Source organism: Carassius carassius, chromosome 1 (genome assembly GCF_963082965.1).
Source record: "Carassius carassius chromosome 1, fCarCar2.1, whole genome shotgun sequence".
In the NCBI taxonomy this organism is placed as follows: domain Eukaryota; kingdom Metazoa; phylum Chordata; class Actinopteri; order Cypriniformes; family Cyprinidae; genus Carassius; species Carassius carassius.
The window spans coordinates 47,290,479-47,312,433 of NC_081755.1; the positions used below are offsets into that span (position 1 = coordinate 47,290,479).

Sequence of the window (21,955 nt, forward strand, 5' to 3'; positions counted from 1 at the left end):
GTAATGTTTACAGGCACAAACCGTACATTTTTTGTATGTTTTTATTGATGCTGAATCGTACTATTTGAAATAAAAAAATTGCCATGGAACTTGTTAATATATTTTATACTGATTTTAAGAAAATTGTTAACTGGTGTCTATCAATCACTAAAAACACACATTACAACACATAATAGCCTTTATTTAATAACAACCTGCATTTATAAAATTTTCATATAGACTAAACATGCAGGCTTAAAGGGATAGTTCACCCAAAATTCTTGTCAGATTTATTGAAATTTATATTTATTGACATATACTGTTTTTATTTTTTATTTTATTTTTTTTAGATTACTGTTATCAATCTCAGACATGTTTGTTCAATAGTTTGCGAGGTCTTCTTAGGTAAATGGAAACCTTACTTATAGAGGTTGTTCCACATTATTAAGCAAATCATTGTTCTCTTAAAATATGGTGAGGAAGAAAGATCTTTCTGAAGATGGAAAGTATGAAACAATGCAATGTCTTGCGAAAGGCATCAAAACAAGCAATATTTCACGAAAAGCAAATAGAAATTATTGAACTGTCAAAAGATTTGTGAGTGACTTAGAGCACAGAAGATCTTGGTAAGATGAAGATTTAACAAGCAAAGTTTCTGTCAAACAAATGAACTGTACTGTAATGGCAGCTGTAAAAAAGCCTCTGCTGAGCAGCCGACAGGTGATTGAAGCGACTGGAGTCTCAAGATCCTCTCCATGCAGGCTGACAGTTGTGTTAAAGATGTGTTTCAGTCACTGCTAACCAAACCTCACAAAGAAAAACCTGCACAGTGGCTGTAGAAACACACTTTCAAACTGTTTAGCACCATGATATTTCTGTAGCATGGGATAGTGTGTTCCCTTTCAGTCGGTCACGTTCGACGTTACGAATGGGATCTTGCCCGAGAGCCCAATCACCTTCGAGTGGTACAAATTGAGCCAATGGTACATAAAGTACCTTGGTATGCGTAATTTGCATCGCGAGCTCCGCCCCGCAGAGCGGGTATATAAGGAGCAACACGAGCAACTCGGATTCAAGCTTTCGCTTCGGAGCCGAGCACATCGCTTGCTGCAATCACCGGAGTGTTACAAGCAAGAGCTGGTGTTGGTGTGACGGCGCGATTCAGCGGTTCGTCTGGGTTTCCTGCGACAGCTCCCGCGTTCCCGAGCGCTTCAACACCCCTAAAAGAGCAATTTCTCTCACAAAAGAGATATGGGCCGATTTGCGTCTTTTTAAAGATGTCATTTCGCCCGTGTGTTTCTGGGTGCGGTCGATATATCATTCCTCGTGACGGTCACGATCGCTGCGTCACGTGTCTGGGCTTCCAGCACGATGAGACTGCGTTCGTGGATGGCTCATATTCTCATTGCGGGGACATAACCATCACGGCGTTGAGATCGAGACTCGATTACCTTAAAAGGTATAGAGTCCCCTCTGCCACACCCCGTTCTAGTTCTTCTTCTCGTAAGAGGGCTACTTTGGCTGGTGGCCAGGGTGATCTGACGGTTACTGTGTGGGCTTCCCCGCCAAACAAACCTCCTCGGGCCACACCCCCCTCACATACGCCGCAGCCGGTTGAGTTCCCGGATGAGTTTGCTGGACCCTCACAGGCTCCTGACATCTCATTCGGGGCTCGCGAAGAGGACCGTATGTCGATCGCCGCATCACAAGGCGGGCTTGAGTCCTCGGGAGATGAGGGTTCGGCTGCGTTGCCTCCCTCGGGAGTGCCAGCGTTGTCCGAGTCCGATCCCGAGCTGACGGCCGTGCTTTCCCGGGCAGCGGAGAGCATCGGGCTTTAGTGGAATCCTCCACCCTGTCTCGAGTGCTCGAGGCTGGATGATTGGTTCCTGGGGGCTACTCATGCGGATCGCCAGCACCCCCCTCTGGTTCCTTTCTTCCCGGAAGTGCACCAGGAAGTAACTGGTTCATGGAAGGCACCTTTAACTGCCCGAAACCATTCTGATTCTTCCTCCGCCTTCACTGCCCTCGATGGCGGGGCGGCCAAGGGGTATGCTGGGATTCCCCCGGTGGAGCGTTCTGTTGCGATGCAACTGTGTCCACAGAGTGCCTCCGCTTGGCGTGGTGGTCCCAAGCTGCCCTCCAAGGCCTGTAAGTTCTCATCCACGCTTGTGGCCAAGGCTTACAGAGCTGCGGGCCAGGCCGCTTCTGCCCTGCATGCCATGGCCTCACTTCAGGTCTATCAGGCCAAGCTGCTCCGGCAGCTGCACGAGGGCAGTGATGACCCAGGAGTTATGCAGGAGGCGCGCACTGCTACCGACCTCGCTCTCCGGGCGACGAAGGTCACTGCGCGCTCCATGGGTCAGGTGATGTCCACTTTGGTGGTCCAGGAGCGCCACCTATGGCTGAACCTGGCAGACATGAGGGAGTCTGATCGGGCTCAGCTCCTCAACTCCCCGGTCTCCCAGGATGGCGACGCGGTAGAGAGCTTTGCCCAGCAGTTCTCTGCCGCCCAGAAGCAGTCTGGAGGCCATCAGACACATCCTGCCCCGGCGGCCCACTGCTGCTTCCACCCCGCCGCCGGCGCAACCGCCTCAGCCTGCTCGTCGCTGAGGGCACCCCCCTGCGGCCTCCTCCACTCCCACTCGGCCACGGCAGCAGCCTTCACCCCGGCCGCAGCGAGGAGATGGCCGCAGAAGGGCGGCGCAACCCGTCTCTGCCCCTAAACCTGCCAAACGCCAGGCCAAGCGGCGTTCCTGAGACGGGCGACCCGGAGTTGGAGACGTCAGCTCATCAGGAGATGGTAGCAGGACCACTCCTTCCCCCGGAGGAGGGCCGGGGGAGAATCCTTTGTTCTCGTTTTCTTTTTGTTCCGCCACTGGCCCTGCAGCCGGTGGTACCCAAACCTTCACTAAAAGAGCTGTTTTCTCCACCTCCGGGTCCCAAGAGGCCACGAACGACAGTTGGCGACGTGCTTCCTCGCCGCTCTCGTTCTCCTCTCCCCTTGCCAGTTTCCATGCAAAGACGGCTCAAGAACGCTTCGCCTTCTCATGCCCTCTTTGCTACTTGGATTCAGTGAGTGCCCGCACTCCGTCCCTGCTAAGGGACGCTATGCCTCCCATGCCGGGGCTGTCCGCTCCACCACGCTGCCACACTGTGGGTACGCCTGTAGTCCCCTTGACCCCGCTGGTTCGACCTGAAGGACGCGTACTTTCATGTCTCCATTCTTCCTCGACACAGACCGTTTCTTCGGTTTGCTTCCAAGGGGCAGGCATATCAGTACAAGGTTCTCCCATTCGGGTTGGCCCTGTCTCCCCGCGTCTTTACAAAGGTCGCGGAGGGAGCCCTGGCTCCTCTCAGGGAACAAGGTGTCCGTATCCTCAACTACCTCGACAACTGGCTGATCCTAGCTCACTCTCGAGAGCAAGTGTGCGAGCACAGGGATCTGGTGCTCAGACACCTCGCCCGACTGGGTCTTCAGGTCAACTGGGAAAAGAGCAATCTCTCCCCTTTGCAGAGGATCTCTTTTCTCGGTATGGAAATAGACTCGGTCGCCATTTTCGCGCAGCTTACGAACGAGCAAGTATGCGTTTCCCCCAGTGAGCCATCTTGCACAGACGTTGTGCAAGATCAGGGAGGACGAGGAGCAGGTCCTCATGGTTGCGCCTTTTTGGCCCGGCCGGACCTGGTACCCCGAACTTGTACTCCTCGCGACAGCCCCTCCCTGGCCAATTCCTCTGAGGAAGGACCTTCTTTCTCAGAGACGGGGCACCCTCTGGCACCCACGTCCCGATCTGTGGAACCTACATGTGTGGGTTCTGGACGGGTCACAGAAGGTTTAGGTACCTTGCCACCACAGGTGGTAGCTACCATCACTTCAGCTAGAGCCATGTCCACCAGACATGCTTATGCTTTGAAGTGGAACCTCTTCGTCACTTGGTGTTCTTCACGGCGTGAGGACCCCTGGAAATGCCCGATTGGGTCAGTGCTTTCCTTTCTTCAGGAGGGGTTGGAACGAAGGCGGTCTCCTTCCACCCTCAAGGTCTATGTGGCCGCCATTTCGGCTCACCATGACCCTGTTGAAGGTAAGTCTCTTGGGAGACACGATCTGATCATCAGGTTCCTGAGAGGAGCAAGGAGGCTCAATCCGTCTCGCCCTCAGCAAGTCCCCTCTTGGGACCTCGCAGTGGTTCTATCAGCACTGCAGAGAGCTCCCTTCGAACCCTTGCTCTCAGTAGAGCTAAAATTTCTATCTTTGAAAACTGCGCTCCTGACGGCTTTGGCTTCGTTGAAGAGGGTCGGGGACCTGCAGGCATTTTCAGTTGACGAAGCTTGCCTGGAATTTGGGCCGGCTAACTCTCACGTTATCTTGAGACCCCGGCCTGGGTACGTGCCCAAAGTTCCCACCACTCCTCTTAGGGATCAGGTGGTGAACTTGCAAGCGCTGCCCCTGGAGGAGGCAGACCCAGCCCTGGCGCTGCTCTGTCCAGTACGTGCGCTCCGCACCTACGTGGACAGAACTCATTGCCTTAGGACCTCAGACCAGCTCTTTGTCTGTTACGGAGGCCAGCAGAAGGGAAAGGCTGTCTCCAAGCAGAGGTTATCCCACTGGATAGTGGATGCCATTGTCCTGGATTATCAGGCCCAAGACCTGCCATGCCCCCTAGGGGTGAGAGCTCACCAAACTAGAAGCGTAGCTTCCTCCTGGGCGCTGGCGCATGGCGCCTCGCTAGCAGACATCTGTAGAGCTGCGGGCTGGGCGACACCTAACACATTCGCGAGGTTTTATAATCTCCGTGTAGAGCCCGTGTCCTCCCGGGTACTCACCCCTTCGGGCCAGTAAGGACCTACTCGGTGTCAATCCGCTTGCTGTGCCATTCCACTCCGCGGACTGGATGCGTGCGCTATTCCCCTCAGGTGAGTTCCTCAGTCAGAATCCTGGGTTCCTCCAGCATTGTTGATGTCCAACACTTGTGTATATGCCCTTTGGTCAGCCATGTGTGGGACTAGGTGCCTCCATGTGTCGTGATTCCCCTTCTGGGTAATCCCACGTGTGTATGTCCACAGTAAGTCTCTCCGCAGCATGTGTCTTTCCCTTGGCAAGCCCCTTGCCAGCTCTGTCATTGAAACTTTCACCCTGTGGGCTGGGTACCTCAGAGTTCTTATGTATCACCACCTTGGTAGATACCTGCCTTCTGTAAGTCCTCCCACGGGCAGGCAGCCTGCTAGCATATGTCCAGCTGGAATATGCTACCCAGTGTATTCTGTGTGAGCTATAGGCCCTCACTCGTGCTGGCCTCACGACAGGGTGCTATCACTCAAACGGGTCGCTGGAAGACAGCCATGTGGCGTTTTGTAAGGGACCCCATTCGTAACGTCGAACGTGACCGACTGAAAGGGAACGTCTTGGTTACGTATGTAACCCTCGTTCCCTGAAGGAGGGAACGGAGACGTTACGTCCCCTTGCCACATTGCTGTTCCGCTGAACGGCCGGGTCACTGGCTCGGCTCCTCAGCGAAGACTTGAATGCGAGTTGCTCGCGTTGCTCCTTATATACCCGCTCTGCAGGGCGGAGCTCGCGATGCAAATTCCGCAGACCAAGGTACTTTATGTACCATTGGCTCGTTTTGTACCACTCGAAGGTGATTGGGCTCTCGGGCGAGATCCCATTCGTAACGTCTCCGTTCCCTCCTTCAGGGAACGAGGGTTACATACGTAACCAAGACGTTATCCTGCATGAAAATCCTATTCTTCATTTTATACCACAGCAGACAATGGTCAGTTATGAACTCCACATATCTTGTAGAAGTCATTATGACACCCTAAAATTGCCTTTCATCTCACTTCCCAATACTCCAACCCAAATCATCACCCACCATCTCCTTGCTGATGTTTCAGTCTCGTCGGAATAAGATGGCCATTCATCAACAATCAGAAATCCATTTATCTAGACCATCCATTGTACTGCAACATTCGTAAGTGAATAAAACTGTTGAAAAACAAGTCTTCATGTGTTTCTACAGCCCCCCTGGTCTCATCTGCTTCCAGCTATTTTTAGCTGTACAAAACAGCTCTTTTTGCAGTTTGATTTTGCAAATTGTGTTTTACCATGTTATTTTATTGTATTATCTTAATAATGAACACACTGGTTTGTAGTGCAAACAGTTACCATTTCCTATTTCCTTTCAGCGGCTAACAAACTGGAAGTCTCACCCATAGGCTTATTTCCTCGTTGAAAAATAACGTGGATGGCAAATTATCAATGTATACAGCAGTATCTTATTCACTTTCATATTAGCTTATTTCTCTTTCTCCCATACACTAATTTCAGTACGATTTATTTTATTTATTTTTTTTGTTACTGGCTTTAATGTTATTGGTTGTTGTCTTCACAAGTTAGAATAATGGAGGGTTTTTGTCACATGATGTTGTGTCTGTTAATGGTTCACCATCACTTTCTCTCCTGCTATAGCATGATGGGAAGTTGTGGCCTAGTGGTTAGAGAGTTTGACTCCTAATCCTAGGGTTGTGGGTTTGAGTCTTGGGCTGGCAATACCACGACTGAGGTGCCCTTGAGCAAGGATCTGAACCCCCAACTGCTCACCGCAGCATAAATGATGCCCATTGCTGTGTGTGTGTGCTCACTTTGGATGGGTTAAATGCAGAGCACAAATTCTGAGTATGGGTCACCATACTAGGCTGAATGTCATGTCACTTTTTTTTTTTTTCACTTTGATACACTGAGAAAATGTGCATAAATTTAAATACATTCCTGCATGCATTGTGACAAATTGTGTGGAAATGCCAGTAGCGTTTGAGAGCTAGTGTGAACTTTAGTAGATCTTTCAGCATTGTCTAATGTGGAAACAGCTCTCAATCTTAGGTTTGCATAAAAGCATGCCAATACTTTCTGTACTTTCTTTTCCAAGTAACAACTGATGAAAAAGTACAAAAGTGGTTACACGAATGGTTATGGACTACAATTTGATTTGGCAATTACCCTCCAATCAAACACAAACACAGTGAAATTCATATCAATCTTTATTTGTACTTAGAAATTTTGCGCAACAAATCTTTTTTTTTTGTCCTTATTCCTTTAATGATTTACTCCAGGGCAGATTAAAAGTCGATCTGAATCTCTCATGCCATTATTCCTGCAGGAGCAGCTGAAACGGACCTCTTACATAAAGTGCTTCTGTCAACGAGCGCTTCTCTTTTTTGCAATAGAAAAAAATGAAGAGACTGTGTAGGACAAAAAATTTCCATGGCTCACGAGAAGAGTGAAGGAAGGGGAATTCCTTTAAAAAAAGAAGGAAAGGAAAAAAGACAGAAAGAGCAAAGAAAGTTCAGTGAAGGCCGTTTCAGCCCAGGATCAGACTGGATTTGCCACCAGGTGGGTTCCTCCGGCCGGAGGGGTTGTTGGCAGCAGACGGGGCAGAGGGCTGTGCGGCGTCCTCTTTCTGCTCCACAGCCTCCTCTAGAAAACCCAAACACAGAGTGACAACCATTAGTGACCTACTCCATCTGACATTGAGATTCTGACGCAAGAGCATCGCTTGCAACTGTGACGTTAAATACGTTTGCGTTAACATTGTTTGAAACAGAGGTGCACAAAATTTAAATAGGAAGGGCCAAAAACCAATCCTGACGGAAGGCTTTGAGACAAAAGTAAATGCATTACAAAATATTAAAGAATGATAATAAAAAAAAATACATATACATACACACACACATACATACACATATACATATATATACATACATACATATATATATATATATATACTCATTTTTATACACTAATATTAATATTATTTTTCACATTTTAAAGTGAAAAAAATTAAAATAAAAGAGTTAAAATAAAAACACTAAAATACAAATTAAGATATGCTTTAAAGGTATGTCTATTCTTGTTATATTACATGGTGGTCCAAATCAAAGGCCCCTGGTTTGAGCATCGCTGGTTAAAACAAATAAACTGCAACTAAGCATATGCATGCTTTTAAACTATAGTATTTTGCTAAAAATCCATGTCAAACAGATGCAACGTTGATGGGTAAATAAAACCTTTTTATCCACACGACAGTAAACACAGATTAAGTGAACATGGTTTATAAATTATTTTTTGCATGAAACCATTCAAAGGACATTAGAACTATTTTTCCTATTCAAATTCTTGATCATTGTTTATTATTTGTATTATTTTTTCAGTGCAGTTCATGGTAATTTTCACTTTAACATTTAATTGGTTAACCTTTTGACGTCTCCGTAATAAGTATGGGGGGAAATACTATGGAAGTCAACAGCTACCATCAACTGTTTTATTACCAACATTCTTCTAAATATCTTCTCTTCTGTTCAACAGAATAAACACTCCTACATGTCTGGAACAACATGAGGGTAAATGACACTTCTCATGTTTTGGTGAACTAACTCTTTACTATGTAAGATCTGGATCCTGGAGAAAAACCAAGTGAGAACTATTGCTCCACAAAACCTGTTTTGACATGTTACTGTATGCATGTGAAAGCAGCGGTGCTTCATAACTACAATCACAAACTCTCTCCGCACATCAAGACTAGCCTCTAATGGATTTTAAAGTCAGTATATTTGCATTTTATGGTGATAGGACCATCAGTCTTCCTGGAAGTGTTCGATGTAAGTGTTTGGGTAAGGTGTGACTCAGGAACGTCTCACGGAAAGACTCGTCATATGCTCACAGGAGAAGCATTCGGCTCATGAACACTCACCTATGTACAGCCTGAAATATATTCTACATATGAATGCAGATGCTTTAAATTGACATCGTGCCAACCCCAATAATGCAACACGTAAAAACCGCTATATAATTCTTGCCATACAGGGTGATATAATGGACATTCATAAGCTGACTGACTGACAGCATTATCTACTAAACAGCAGTAACTCAGTGTTTGAATTCTGAGTACAGACATTTGCTCAGATGAGCGGAGGCCAAATATTATGTAAAACTGCTAAACTGTTTGTTGGTAAAAAACCACCGCCAGCAGACATGGAGACCCCAGGAGCGGATAATATTTACACTATTTGCATTAAATAAAAGGCAGAACATGAACACTAGAGCAGGACTGATGAACAAACAGACTCATTATGTGAACTCAGATCAACCACCAAACATCCCACGAATAACGAACGCTTCTGTGTTTTAAGAATTACAGTATGGTCATAATTCACAAAATACAACTAGAACTTAGAACATAGAAAAATAGAACTTTAATTAAATAAAAAAAGTAAACGAATAAATCGTATTATTTACTAATCACAATTGTAGCTCTCGACATTTACCTATGGCTATAACTTTATTATGACTCTAATTTATTTTATTCAGAAATCATGCAAAAGGAAATTAAGCAGTTTTACTATGATAAAACCATGGTTTATTTTTGTAAGGGTTGTGATATGCACATTTTTTGTTGAAGGAATTATAAAGGCTGTGTCATCTATAGCAAAAAGGTGGCCAAAAATGAAAATTACGTGAATATTTGAATTAAATGTTTGGTCAGTAGCCTAAACAAGGATTTGATTCTCCTGTAAGTGTAACAGCAGCAATTACATGGCATCTGGCTCCCTTTGCAGGCATTTGTAATAACATGGACATAAATTGTTTATTTTGTATTTGCCTACATTATGTATTTTAACAGTGTTATTAACCAATTATTATTGCCTCATTGTTTTTTTATATAATGCATTTTAAGTCATTTTAAAGGCTATTGATGGCTTAGGTCTGTTTTATAGCAACAACAACAACAAATAATAATTTTACAGTATATTAATACTTCTTTGTAAATTATTATTTGTAACAAAGTAACAAAAGTAACAAAACCATGGTTAATTTGCAGTTACCATGGCTACAAGTGGTGTTATTGTTAAAACCATGGGTAATTCTCGTAAGGGAACCTGAAAAAAAAAAAAACTTTCACAGGAATGTGCCTGAAAGTGATAAACTGTTCTTGTTTTTACCTAAACGATTTAGAATTTATTTTAATATATATTAAAAATGTATAAGGTGTGCATTGTAGCTGACACCTAAATGAACACATTACAATTGTTTTATGACTGCAAGTCTTTCTCCTCAAATGCTATTGAGCTTCAAATTTGCGTTTGAGCCCATGTGAAAAAGTAGCATAATTTACATATGACTTACAGTTTATTTTAATATCAAACATTCAATTCAATTGTGCATTATAGCTGACACCTAGATGAACAATTACAGTTGTTTTTATGACTGCAAGTCATTCTCCTCAAATGCTACTGATGTTAGAAAAGTTTAAACCAATGTCGCATGTAACTTTAGAGACTGTCCCTAAATTTGAGACTCTCGAACGTCCAACATCAAGCCAACCTCATGTCGGTTTTTTTTTCGTTTTTTTTTTCCCCGGATTGCTGATGTCCTTTACCCCGGCATAGATATCCATCCATCAATTATGAACATTCAGCAACAAACATGATGTGCGAGCGGTCGCGAGCGCGGATGGGAGAATGGCGCATGTTTTTTTTGTTTGAGCAACTGGGATGGTGCCCCCTCTGGGAGTTGGTGCCCTACGCAGACTGCGTACTCTGCGTATAGGGAGCGGCAGTACTGATAATAATAATAATTCATGATTTCTAAATGAATGTAAAAGTTATTTAATTTTACATTATCATTGTATACATTTATACAATTGAACAAGGAGTTCCCCAGGGCTCAGTTCTGGGACCATTATTGTTCATCCTCTATATTCAGCAAAATAATTAGTTGTCATGGTTTTAACAACCACTGTTATGCTGATGACTTCCAGATATATACTGCTTGTCAACCAGATTATACCCAGTCAATGTGTTCCTTATCTTCATGTGTCAGTGAGTTAGAAGATTGGCTACATTCTAATTTTCTTAGTCTGAACTTCAATAAAACATTTTAATAATTGGTCCCCCCCATCTCGAATAAAAAATAAAATTGATGTCTCTAGCTTCGACCTTGACGCTATTTCTATTTTTCCATGGGCTACTATTAGAAACTTAGCAGTCACTAGACCCATCACTATCTTTTAATTATGCACGGGTCGGCTTTTTTTCCAACCAGCGGGTCTCGCTTTTCTGAAATTATTTTGCCCGCCCCAGCCCGCCCCGCAAATAAAGTACAATTTCTTGACCCGCCCCGACCCGCGCATCGGGGACATCACGGAAGTTACGTAGCTACTTAGACCTTCGTATTGTAACCTTATCAAAGAACCTAATAAAATATGAAAATATATATTTCAAATATTTAATATAGGCTATAGGGAATTGCACTAGTGATGGTTCTTCGTGAACGAATATTTTAGGTGAATGAATCATTCTTGTTCACGTAATCCACTAACAATAGACAGTAAAAGACTCATTTCTTGTTCACTGAAGTTCCTCCCTTCACAGCAGAGCGCGAGCACGACGCTATTAGCAGCGCATGCGCAGCTCGTGAACAGCTCAGTGAACTTTCATCTTGTCAAAAGAGTTACTCAAGATGTGACGGAGCATGTGATTTGTTGAATGTAGTGAACGAATACGATCTTCTCGATCGTAAATGAGTTGAATGAACTGATACAACTCTTTCGTGAATGAAATGAATGAGAGTATACAGGGTCAGTCGGCCAAGCATGTAAATCTCGATCAGCAATCAGCAGAGACAAAGCGCAGTTATAGGTACTGTGCAAATACGCCTGTTTTCATATTTAGTATACAGAACATAACTCCACAATTAATCTCCGATTTATTCATGTGAATATATTATATATATGAACTTTGACCAAACAATTAAAATGTTTAATTATGCAAGAAACCTTGTGCTTTGTTCATCTGAACAACTTATTTAGACTATTTATTTAATACGATCATGCACAGACTTTAATAAAGCCAAATCAGTTTTTGTCACAAGTAAACACGTTCAATGACTTGATACTCTTTTTCGCCAACTGCTGTGGCGCATTTGTGTAATATGAAGAAATGGTCACTGAACGAATCAACTTTCGAAACTAACTGAAAACCAACGAATCTCTTGAAAGAATCAAAAAAAATTTCACCACTAAATTCCACGCACCATAAATTGATTTTTAGTGACCCGCCCCGCAATAAAGTGCCAATTTCTTAACCCGACCCGCGGGTTACCCACGGGGCCCGCGGGTTATGAGACGACCCGCGCATCACTACTAACTTTGGATGACCACATTAGCAAAGCTGCTTTTTTTCCAACTACGCCGAATTGCACAACTCTATATTATTTTATATTAATACAACTATCAAACATTTAATGTAATGTAAATTCTTTTATGACTACTGATACAGATCATTTCAAAGAGGGGAAAAAATACCCTTACCCATATGAATAAGTGTTGTAAACAATATTTAGACACGTCATGGCTTCTAAATGAAGGTAAAATAAAGTTCACATTTAGTTTGAACTGCAGAGTTTGTTAATCAACATTTTCTGAAGGTTAAGAACTTCTTTCGCTGACCATTTGTAGTATAAAAAAAAAAAAAAGAAAGTGACATCAGCGCACATCAAATCACATCAAAGTGTGTGACGTTTGTCTGGTAGGATAAAAGCAGAGTCAGAGTTTCCCTAGACGTGTTGGATTTGTAATGGCATTCCCTCTCTGTGTCCTGCGAGACCAACCGTCATCTGAACGACAGAACCAGTGTCACTGCAGCTGTCTTAATGACAAGAGCAGACTGAAGCCGGCAGATGTGGACTCATGGAATAAATGTTAACGGAGAGAGGAACATTCCAGAACTAATGCAGACCTTCAGCAAGCATTTATTAACAGCATTCCTCAACGAATGAGAGTCACACATCACCCAAACCAACAAGACCACCAAATACTGAAAGTGATTCTCACCGTTGTTCTCTTGCTCGTATTCATTTTGATCCTGCAAAACAAGAGCAGGTGTGAGATCAGATGAGTTTATAAATGAAACATGGACTGTATTTGCTTCAGATCAGAAGATAAACTCAGGTTTTAACTTCATTAATGTGATTCATTTCTGAGGAACACTGAATATCCAGTGAGAGAATGAAGTATTGTATTATTCAGGAAGTACTACTGTATAGTATTATTCTCCTCTGCACACACAGAATCAACAGAGAAGTAAACATTTCTGAGTGAGATCAAGTTACTAGTTTTGATTCAAGATCATGTTAATAAAAGTGTCTCATGAGAGCAGAGACATTCAATACAGACACAATAGAAACAAAAGCCTGTAAAACCAACATCTCAAAGACAACCAGATAACTTCAGTAAGAAATTCCTCCTGTGAAGGACAAATTAATTATTCTGTCCACATAAAAAGCTCTGTGGTTTTACTGACCCAGAGAACAGCTGTGTGTGTGTGTGTGTGTGTGTGGTGTTTCCACAGGCCCTGCGGCTGTTGGTTTGTACCCCACCCAGCTAACGGTGTTATTTTAGACACACATCCAGTCAGTTAACAGCATTACTGTGAGCCAAAAACAGTTACAATAATTTAACCACTCAACTTTAGTCACAGCATATTGTAGAGAAATAGAAATGGCCATAAATAGGTCAATCTGAATAATAGAATGGAATAGAAAACAATACAGAAGTTAATTTTTTGTTCTGATTTATTCAGTTCAGATTTATTTTTATGTATATTCTCCCATGTCTTGAATATGTCTGGCCTTTATGGTTTGATTAAATCACTCCAAACTTAAAGAAAATTTCAAATAAATAATGTTCACACTAGAAATAAGTAGTGACTTTTTACTTAAGGATCCAGAAAACAGTATTAAACAGTATAAAAATGATTTATAATAGATTTAATTTTATTGTATTTTCTGTCTGACTAGACGCCCTCTTGCTTCATAGTACTTGATTAATCATTGCACACATTATTTGTACAGTTTATTTTGATGAAAGGTGGCAGAAAACAAGATTTCAAACTTATAACAGATTTCTGTATTCATTTATCGTTTGCATTTTCTGTCAGTCTTGAACTTGCCTGGTATTAAAGTGTACAAATAATCATTGCACGCAAACATTGAAAATGCATTGTAAATGTTTTTCTTTTTTACTCTGCTTTTTTTTGCACTGCTTATTTTTTTCTTCTGAATAAAATGTACAGATGACTTGTTAACAGTAACACAAAGAACGTGCATTAAGTAAATAAGGCTGATGTTGACTAGGAGCATTACATTCATGAATGGGTGTGTCAGTGAGCTACACTGAATGACCTACATTCACCTCGTCTTTGTGAACTCACCGTGTTGTTGGCAGGCCGTTCGACCGGGGTGCCATTATCATAGACTATGACGGGCTGGCATCGTCTCAGAGGAGCCGAGGGTTCACCGCACAGGATGCCAGACGCTTCTCCACCTGAGACCACAACAACACTCACATCAGACCACCGGTACATATCACAGTATCAATAAATACAACAGAAACGTGTTAAAAATGAGCAAAAACAAAAAGACCGTGCATCCAATCGGCATTTGTTCGGTGTGTTTGGCTGGTAAATCACTTCTGTTTGCATTTAATCATCATGTCATAATTCAATCATCATATCATAAATATTTTCCATATTGCTGTTCCATGTAAATGTTCATGACTTTGATTTTAAGGTCATTTTGGAGCATAAACAATTCTGGTTCAATGTTGGATCCATGCTTGATGTTTGAAATAACATCACCTTGACACGATACAGTGTTTTTTGGAATCAGACTCTGAAATAAGCAAAAGACACATTTGCAACAGGTTTGTTTGATGTGGGAGGAAAGAAGCCTGAATGAGCTGCTATTACCACAGACCCACACACACACACACACACACACACACAGAGAGAGGGTTTGAGGAGTGTTTGAGTGACGTGACCCTGAGGTCAGAGTCCTCAACACGTCTAGAAGAACAGCAGCAGCCGCTTGCATTTCAACACACAAGAAACAAAGAGCTTTTGGTTTGATGGAAAGAAAAAAAAAAACAGCATCCTATTGTGAGTCAATGGAGTGATTATGAACATCAAATGAGCTCAATAGTGACACACACACACACACACTTCTTTAGCAGTCTTTGCTCTGGAAGTGATTTTCTCTATGGTTTTTCTGAGTCATGAAACAAACCAGATACGAAATAAAAGAATGTCACACTTAAATTTGGATAAAGTACAGGAAAGAAAGATCATTAAATTATAATTTTTTTAATTTACAGAAAGGTCCAATGCGTACGTAATTAGCCAATGTAGGGAGACGGACTCGATGACATCACTCACAGTGTTTCACTGGTCAGTGCTGAGCCATTTTGCAGTGTCTCCTGTTGCCATGGTAACAGTGATTCTCAGGGATTATGGGAAGTGGAGTTTTTGACAGGAATAACATTAACAAAGCCGCTTTAAGGCAAGCCTTCAAGGTCATCAAAAAAAAGCATAATGCTGCAACACACTGGCAAGGAGACAAGAGGCTGTTTCTCTAAATGAAGGCCGGTGAAGAAGAAGATTTGATACCCTGAACAAACTGCTTTTGTGGAAAAAAGCTTATTTAATGAATCGACAGCCTATCAACTAATCTTCAACACACATGCCAATAATTTTGTTTTGGATTGATCTAGCAAACACTCAGAATAACAGCTGTTTTATAGGAGACGTCTTGGACAACTTTACATCTAGTTCTCATTTCATCTACTTGTATGTAATGGTCAGTGTTTTTTTTTTTAAATAATTGTTTATACACACACACACACACACACACACACACACACACATATATATACATACATACATACATACATACATATATATATATATATATATACAATTTTCACCTGTAGAATTAAATTAGGTTTATTTATCCACTTCTGCCAAATACACCTAGTTTTACAGATTTATTCCATTCTATATTCTCAAGGTTATTACTGAGGGGTTTGTTCATATATCATTCACCTGGGTTTATTATTGTCTTGATTTCCTTCTGTACATTTCAGTTACATATTTTAAAGGCCGTTTTCTTAAATGAGTTTGCTTGTCCACTTCAGCAGTACTTACATTCACCAGATTTTACAGATTTATTACCATTTATATACTGAAGTTTTTTTATAGAGGGGCTTGTTCATACAATATTCACTTGATTTTATAATTGCACTTTATCTATTTCCATCTGCAGAATTTCAATGACATATTTTAAAGGCAGTTTTCTCAAATGAAATGTTTATCCACTTCAGCAGCACTCACATACACCACATTGTACAGTTTTATTCCCATCTATATTCTGAAGATTTTCACTGAGGCATTTGTTCATATACCCTTCACACTGATAAATCCTGCAGACTGCTGACAGTAATTTCTGATTTATGCAGCAATAAAGAGAGATCAGAAATCCCTCCTGTAAAAACCTTCACCTCTAATACGTCAGCATTTCCGTCTAATACTGGCTTTATCCAGTGCGTTTAGATTTATTCTCTGGAAATGTTTGCAAATTAGTGCATATTTAATTAGATAATGCCTTATTTGCTTATTTAAACATTACATTTCAGCAATAGAAAACAATTCTCTCAAATCTGCTGTGATTAATCAACCGGGGGAAGTATGAGGAGATATATTTGTTAAATTGGTATACTTTTCACCCTTGATTTCTTACCTTAATGGAGAAAAAAGAAATGGGATTTTAACTTTCACAACTGACTGTTATGCTCCATTAGCGGACACAAAAAACAAATAAAAAACCCTTACAAAACACAATAGACAATCACAACGATATCCTGTCAGGCACCTCTGGCTGACACGCTGAACTTCCTGTCAGACGCGACAGCAGCTCATTCAATCAGACCGACACTATAAATCAACAGATCCTACACTCATGAATAACACACACACACACACACACACACGGGAATGCCAAGAGTTGTCCCTGAAGCCGGAATGCAAAATTCATCTCCATCTCTAAGGCTCGAAGACCCGAAGACGTGAAGTTCATGGCATCAAATATTTAAAAGGACATTAAGTTTTGTGTGACGCTAAGATCTGCTGAGGCACATCTAGTTTGCTTGCTACTGAACTAAAGCTTTGTTTTCTTAGTTACGGCTGTATAATAACCAGACACTCAAACGCTGCAGCGTTTCAGACGAGAGCCTTTCGAGAGAGAATAAGCAGATCTACGGAGGACACCTGCCCGAGTGAAGCATTAGCGCTCAATCAAAGCTCAGATTATCCTCATACCAGAGCTGATCCGAACATGAGCTTGTGCAGGGCTAAGCGCACGACTACTGGCTGCATTCAAAACAATCTCTGTTCCTCTTCCAGAAAACTAAGATGCTGTCAAACTCTGAACATCTAAACACAGAGGTGCCTCGCTGTCTACATAGACAGCTCCTTTCTGAGACAACATCCTGCATAAGTGACGGATTTGGAGCAGCACGTGAAGCACACGGGAGACGCGATTTCAGCAGAGGTTGACGTGTTGAGAAACTAACAATGTGCTGCTTTAATCATACAAACACAGCACTGGCATTGGGGAAATGGTTGGAAATTATTCAATAAAATTCAGGTGTACAACATTTCTCTCCTGTACTGGAGGCTTCATCATGATGTCACTCCATATCATTCCCTACATAATGAGTCACTTCCTTAAATCACTGGACTGTCAGGATATCTGCCCAGGAAATGACATCATGCTAAAGGTATGCTGACACACTCTTGTGGCCGGGCAGTTGTTAGTGAGGACAGATAACTATATGTTATCCCTGGAAACTCTTACAAAGAAAGTTTCACTAGCTAAAATCCCTGCATGCTACATCTGTTTGCCATGTTGTGTATCAGACCAAACAAATGTTTAAACGAAAAGTCACTTATAGTCTCGATGTGCTGACAGACGAGAGAAATACACTGGACCGGTAAAAAAAAAAAAAAAAAAAAACACAAGATGATCAGGTTTTTTTAAAATGTTCCTACTGATACAAAAAGACAATAGTGTCTCTTTTTTTTTTACTACAATGCACTATAAAATAAAATATTTAGTTATAAAATATAACTAAAAAGTGTATTTTGTCACCTTTTTCAAAACCAATTTTTTCGTTTTTAAATGTTCTGAAGTGACAGAGAAATTTAAGTCACAATAGATTGATTTCAAATGAAATTGATAATCAGAAATGTTTCTTGAGCAGCAGATCAGTATATCAGAGTGATTTCTGAAGATCATGTGACACTGAAGACTGCAGTAATGATGAAGTGATGAAATAATATTTCCCAATTTTAAGTTGGTGTTTTTTTTTTTTTTTTTTACTGTATTTTTGATCAAATAAATGCAGTCTTGGTGAGAAGAGACTTTTAAAAATCTATAAATATTAATAATAAGTGATAGTAACTGTTTGGGGAAGTCGTGGCCTAATGGTTAGAGAGTTTGACTCCTAACCCCTAAGGTTGTGTGTTCGAGTCTTGGCCGGCAATATCACGACTGAGGTGTCCTTGAGTAAGGCACCGAACCCCCCAACTGCTCCCCGGGCGCCTCAGCATAAATGATGCCCACTGCTCTGTGTGTGTGTTCACTGCTGTGTGTTTGTGTTCACAGTGTGTGTGTGTGTTCACTGCTGTGTGTGTGCACTTTGGATGGGTTAAATGCAGAGCATAAATTCTGAGTATAGGTCACCATACTTCGCTGTATGTCACGTCACTTTCACAAGTAAACGTGTGTTTCATCTTAGTTGTTAAACATAAGGATGAGATCAAGACTATGCTGGATTTAATTAATGCAAGTATTAAAATCAAACCAATCTAGACCTAACCTGAAGCAGAATTTAAACCAGGTGTGTGTGTGTGTGTGTGTGTGTGTGTGTGTTGTACCTGGTGGGTTGTTCCTCCGATGGGCATGAGGGTCATCAGGTTCAGCAAAGATACTGGAGGCCATCTTGTTTTTGCGCACAGGCTTCTCATCATCTGTGCCGAAGGAAATATTAGAGGCTCCACCAGGGGGACACAACACCCTACGAGACATGGGTCAGAAGAATGAAGCCCAACAAATCAATTACACACATTACAACAATGAACAGCACATATTGCATGAAGAAAACAGTAGGACTTTATTATGCATGTACCATGCAACAGTAGAGATGTCAACAGTAGAAATGACCATTTTCATTGTTTACATGCAAGAACAAGGAAGCAACAGAATTAAAAAGCGCACGTCATAAGTCATGAATTTTTTTCCTTCTGATAGTGTTTCCTTTGTTTTTTAGTCAATGGAGTTTTCCAAAAACCACACTGGTTTTTATAGCATTTTGCACGATCAATGAAAAAACATTGCAAAATACATTGGAAAATACTTTTATTCAAAGTGACTTCATCAGTTCATGCAAACACTGGAAATCGAACCCATGACCTTTGCATTGCTCAACAGTTTGAGCTACAGGAATACACTTTACAACGTCTTCAATAAAATATGCACAATACTGAGAGCGAGAATATCAAAGCTGTGATGTAAATTTGTTATGGTGATATTAAGTGACTCATACAACGAATGACTTGGGTCTTACTGCCCACCCCTAAACTAAACTCACACACACACACAACTGACCAGAGCTCATCTGCTCACACCATGTGCAGATTCCAGTGCTGGATGGTTTTCATTCAGCACATATGTTGATTCATTAAAAAGACACGAGGGCGGACGTGGATGAACACCGGATGAAAAGCCGCAGACCTGTGATTGATGCGGTCGAGGGAAGCCCTAATCAATGCTTTTGAAAAGAGCAGGGCTTATCTAAGCACCCCTCCCCTCCCTCAGCGCAGAACGAGACCAGCTGACACCCGCCGGCAGCTGTCAGGGTCGCTTCCATCTCAACGCAACTTTCTGCTCCTTTTGTCAAAGGAATCGACAGTGCGGCGATTATAAAACCAACCAGTGCCGTCTGGATGGACTGGTTAAATAGCTAATGCCTTAACCAGACTAAAGCTTGGGATCAGATCAGGGGACTTTATTAGGGAAGAAGGCCATTCGCTCGAGACCCCACCCAAACTACACGGGAGACACATGGCATAAAAAAAAAATCCCTCTTCAAGCTCAAGATGCATGCTGAAAACCTCACTAAATCACACCGAGTGACCAATAAACTCGCCTGCTCTCGGCTTGACCTACATTTCTGGCCGTTTCACTGAGGGAAACCCCAGACATGCAGGGTTTAAGACTAAAACTGGGGAAAATGAGAGGGAAAAGAGCTTCAAAGGTGGGGAGGGTGGCAACATGTTGCAGCAAGACCCAAAAACCAGGATGCATTGTGTTGGGATAAACATACTAGACAATGCCACGATCCTCATTTAAAAGGAAGAAGACCAAACCTTGTTTCTGTGCATCAGGCGGAAACAAAGCCACTGCAACATTTTTGACATGCAAATGCCTGAATGCACCTCCATCCCTCCCTTGAAAGTTACAGATGATCTCATTTCTGGACACACAAACACACCCAAAAAAAAAATACATAAATCAGTTAGTTTGGATCACAATGTGCTTTGGCCAGACGTGCAAACCTTCCACTGGCTGTCTGGACGAAATTCAATGCATCTGTTCCAACCCTAGTATCAGAAACCTTTTAAGGACAATGGAGTGTGTATTTTTGGGCCAGAGCTCGAGGTTAGACTGAACAGTCAGATGACTGGGATTAAACTGATTGGAAAATACAAGTAGCAGAGAAAAGCATCTATTCATGAAACCAACGCAAAACACTATGCAAATCAACTCTGAAGCAAATCAACCAATTTGAGCCCCATTGCTTTATGGGTGAAGTTTGGGCACCATTCACATCAAAACACCAGACATCACATCAAACTACATGCATACAGTGAGCCTGGAGTGAATCTCGGATTATAATAAGGGTGGATGGGTCTTCCTGGCCAAGAGGAAGATGATGATGATGGTGGTGGTGGCAGACAGTGTGGGTTAATCAGACCAAATGACAACCTGAAATAAATCCATTAAATCCTCACATTCAGGCTGATCAGCTTGATATGCATTCATGCATTGAAGGAGGAATCCATCCATCAGGCCGCCGCCACCACCACCACCACCATCATCATCATCATTACCTCCAGCTCTTCTTTTGTCTCGCTTCTGATCGCAACAAACCCCTTTAAATGCATTTACCTGGAGCTGTTTTTGGCACCGGGCTCCATGCCTTGATAGTTGGTCGTCGTAGTCATGTTGGGCGGGTAACGTGCTCGCTAAACCGCGTTAGAAAGGCTTCAGCTAGACTGAATTCGCCTAAAGTCCTTTATCCCGCATGGACTCCGCCCGGACCAGCTGAAATCCGAGCGCAGCGGAGCGGCCCTTTAGACCAGCCCACGAAGCCCCGCCCACCGGAGCGACGCGCCTCCTGATTGGACGGAGGACAGCGGACCGCGGCGTTTGATTGGAGGATTGGCCGTCATTTAGACATTAGACTTCATCGGTTTACTGTGGTTTACTGCAAAATCATCCAGAGAGGATATACTGAATAAAACATGTTTATGCTAATATAATACTTGTTTTTTCAACGTAGTATTTTAAAATACCCTAAACCAAAGCACCTATATTAATATTACAGTCATTTTATTTCATCCTATTTTTTAATTAGTCAAACTTTAATGGATTTTAATTATGTAAAATTATATCCAACTATAATAATTCACTTAATTTTAAAATAATTGCTAAAATTATGCAAATGTTTAGAATGCCAAAGCAATATGTGACGCACGACCACAATACCAGTCACAAGAGTCGATTTTTTTTCTTTGAAACGGAGTAAATAATCTTTCCATTGATGTATGGTTTATTAGAATCGGACAATATTTGATCGAGATACAAGTATTTAAAAATCTGGAATCTGAGGGTGCAAAAAAAAAAAATCGAAATATTGAGAAAAGCTCATTTTAAATTGTCCAAATGAATTCTTAGCAATGCATATTACTAATAAAAAATAAAGTTGAAATGTTTATATTAGGAAATATACCGAGTATATATACG

General features: G+C 42.0%; 1 protein-coding gene across 1 annotated transcript; it reads right to left on the minus strand.

Annotated features, from left to right (window-relative positions):
- Positions 1-6,999: 6,999 nt before the first annotated feature.
- LOC132152966 (jupiter microtubule associated homolog 1-like) lies at positions 7,000-21,271 on the minus strand. The gene is made up of 5 exons (XM_059562013.1): positions 21,098-21,271; positions 18,805-18,944; positions 14,245-14,357; positions 12,867-12,897; positions 7,000-7,453 (listed from the first exon to the last, which is right to left on the minus strand). Exons 1-5 carry the CDS (start codon positions 21,151-21,153, stop codon positions 7,338-7,340), a joined length of 456 nt encoding a protein of 151 aa, XP_059417996.1. The 5' UTR covers positions 21,154-21,271; the 3' UTR covers positions 7,000-7,337.
- Positions 21,272-21,955: the final 684 nt, after the last annotated feature.

What these genes read in the sequence shown, in the direction of transcription:
- LOC132152966 (XM_059562013.1), bottom strand. Translation starts at nt 21,153, where the DNA reads ATGACTACGACGACCAACTATCAAGGCATGGAGCCCGGTGCCAAAAAC. An exon ending in TCGGAGGAACAACCCACCAG is followed by an intron (nt 14,358 to 18,804) that starts GTACAACACACA and finishes TTGTGGTCTCAG; the next exon opens with GTGGAGAAGCGTCTGGCATC. An exon ending in AACGGCCTGCCAACAACACG is followed by an intron (nt 12,898 to 14,244) that starts GTGAGTTCACAA and finishes CTTGTTTTGCAG; the next exon opens with GATCAAAATGAATACGAGCA.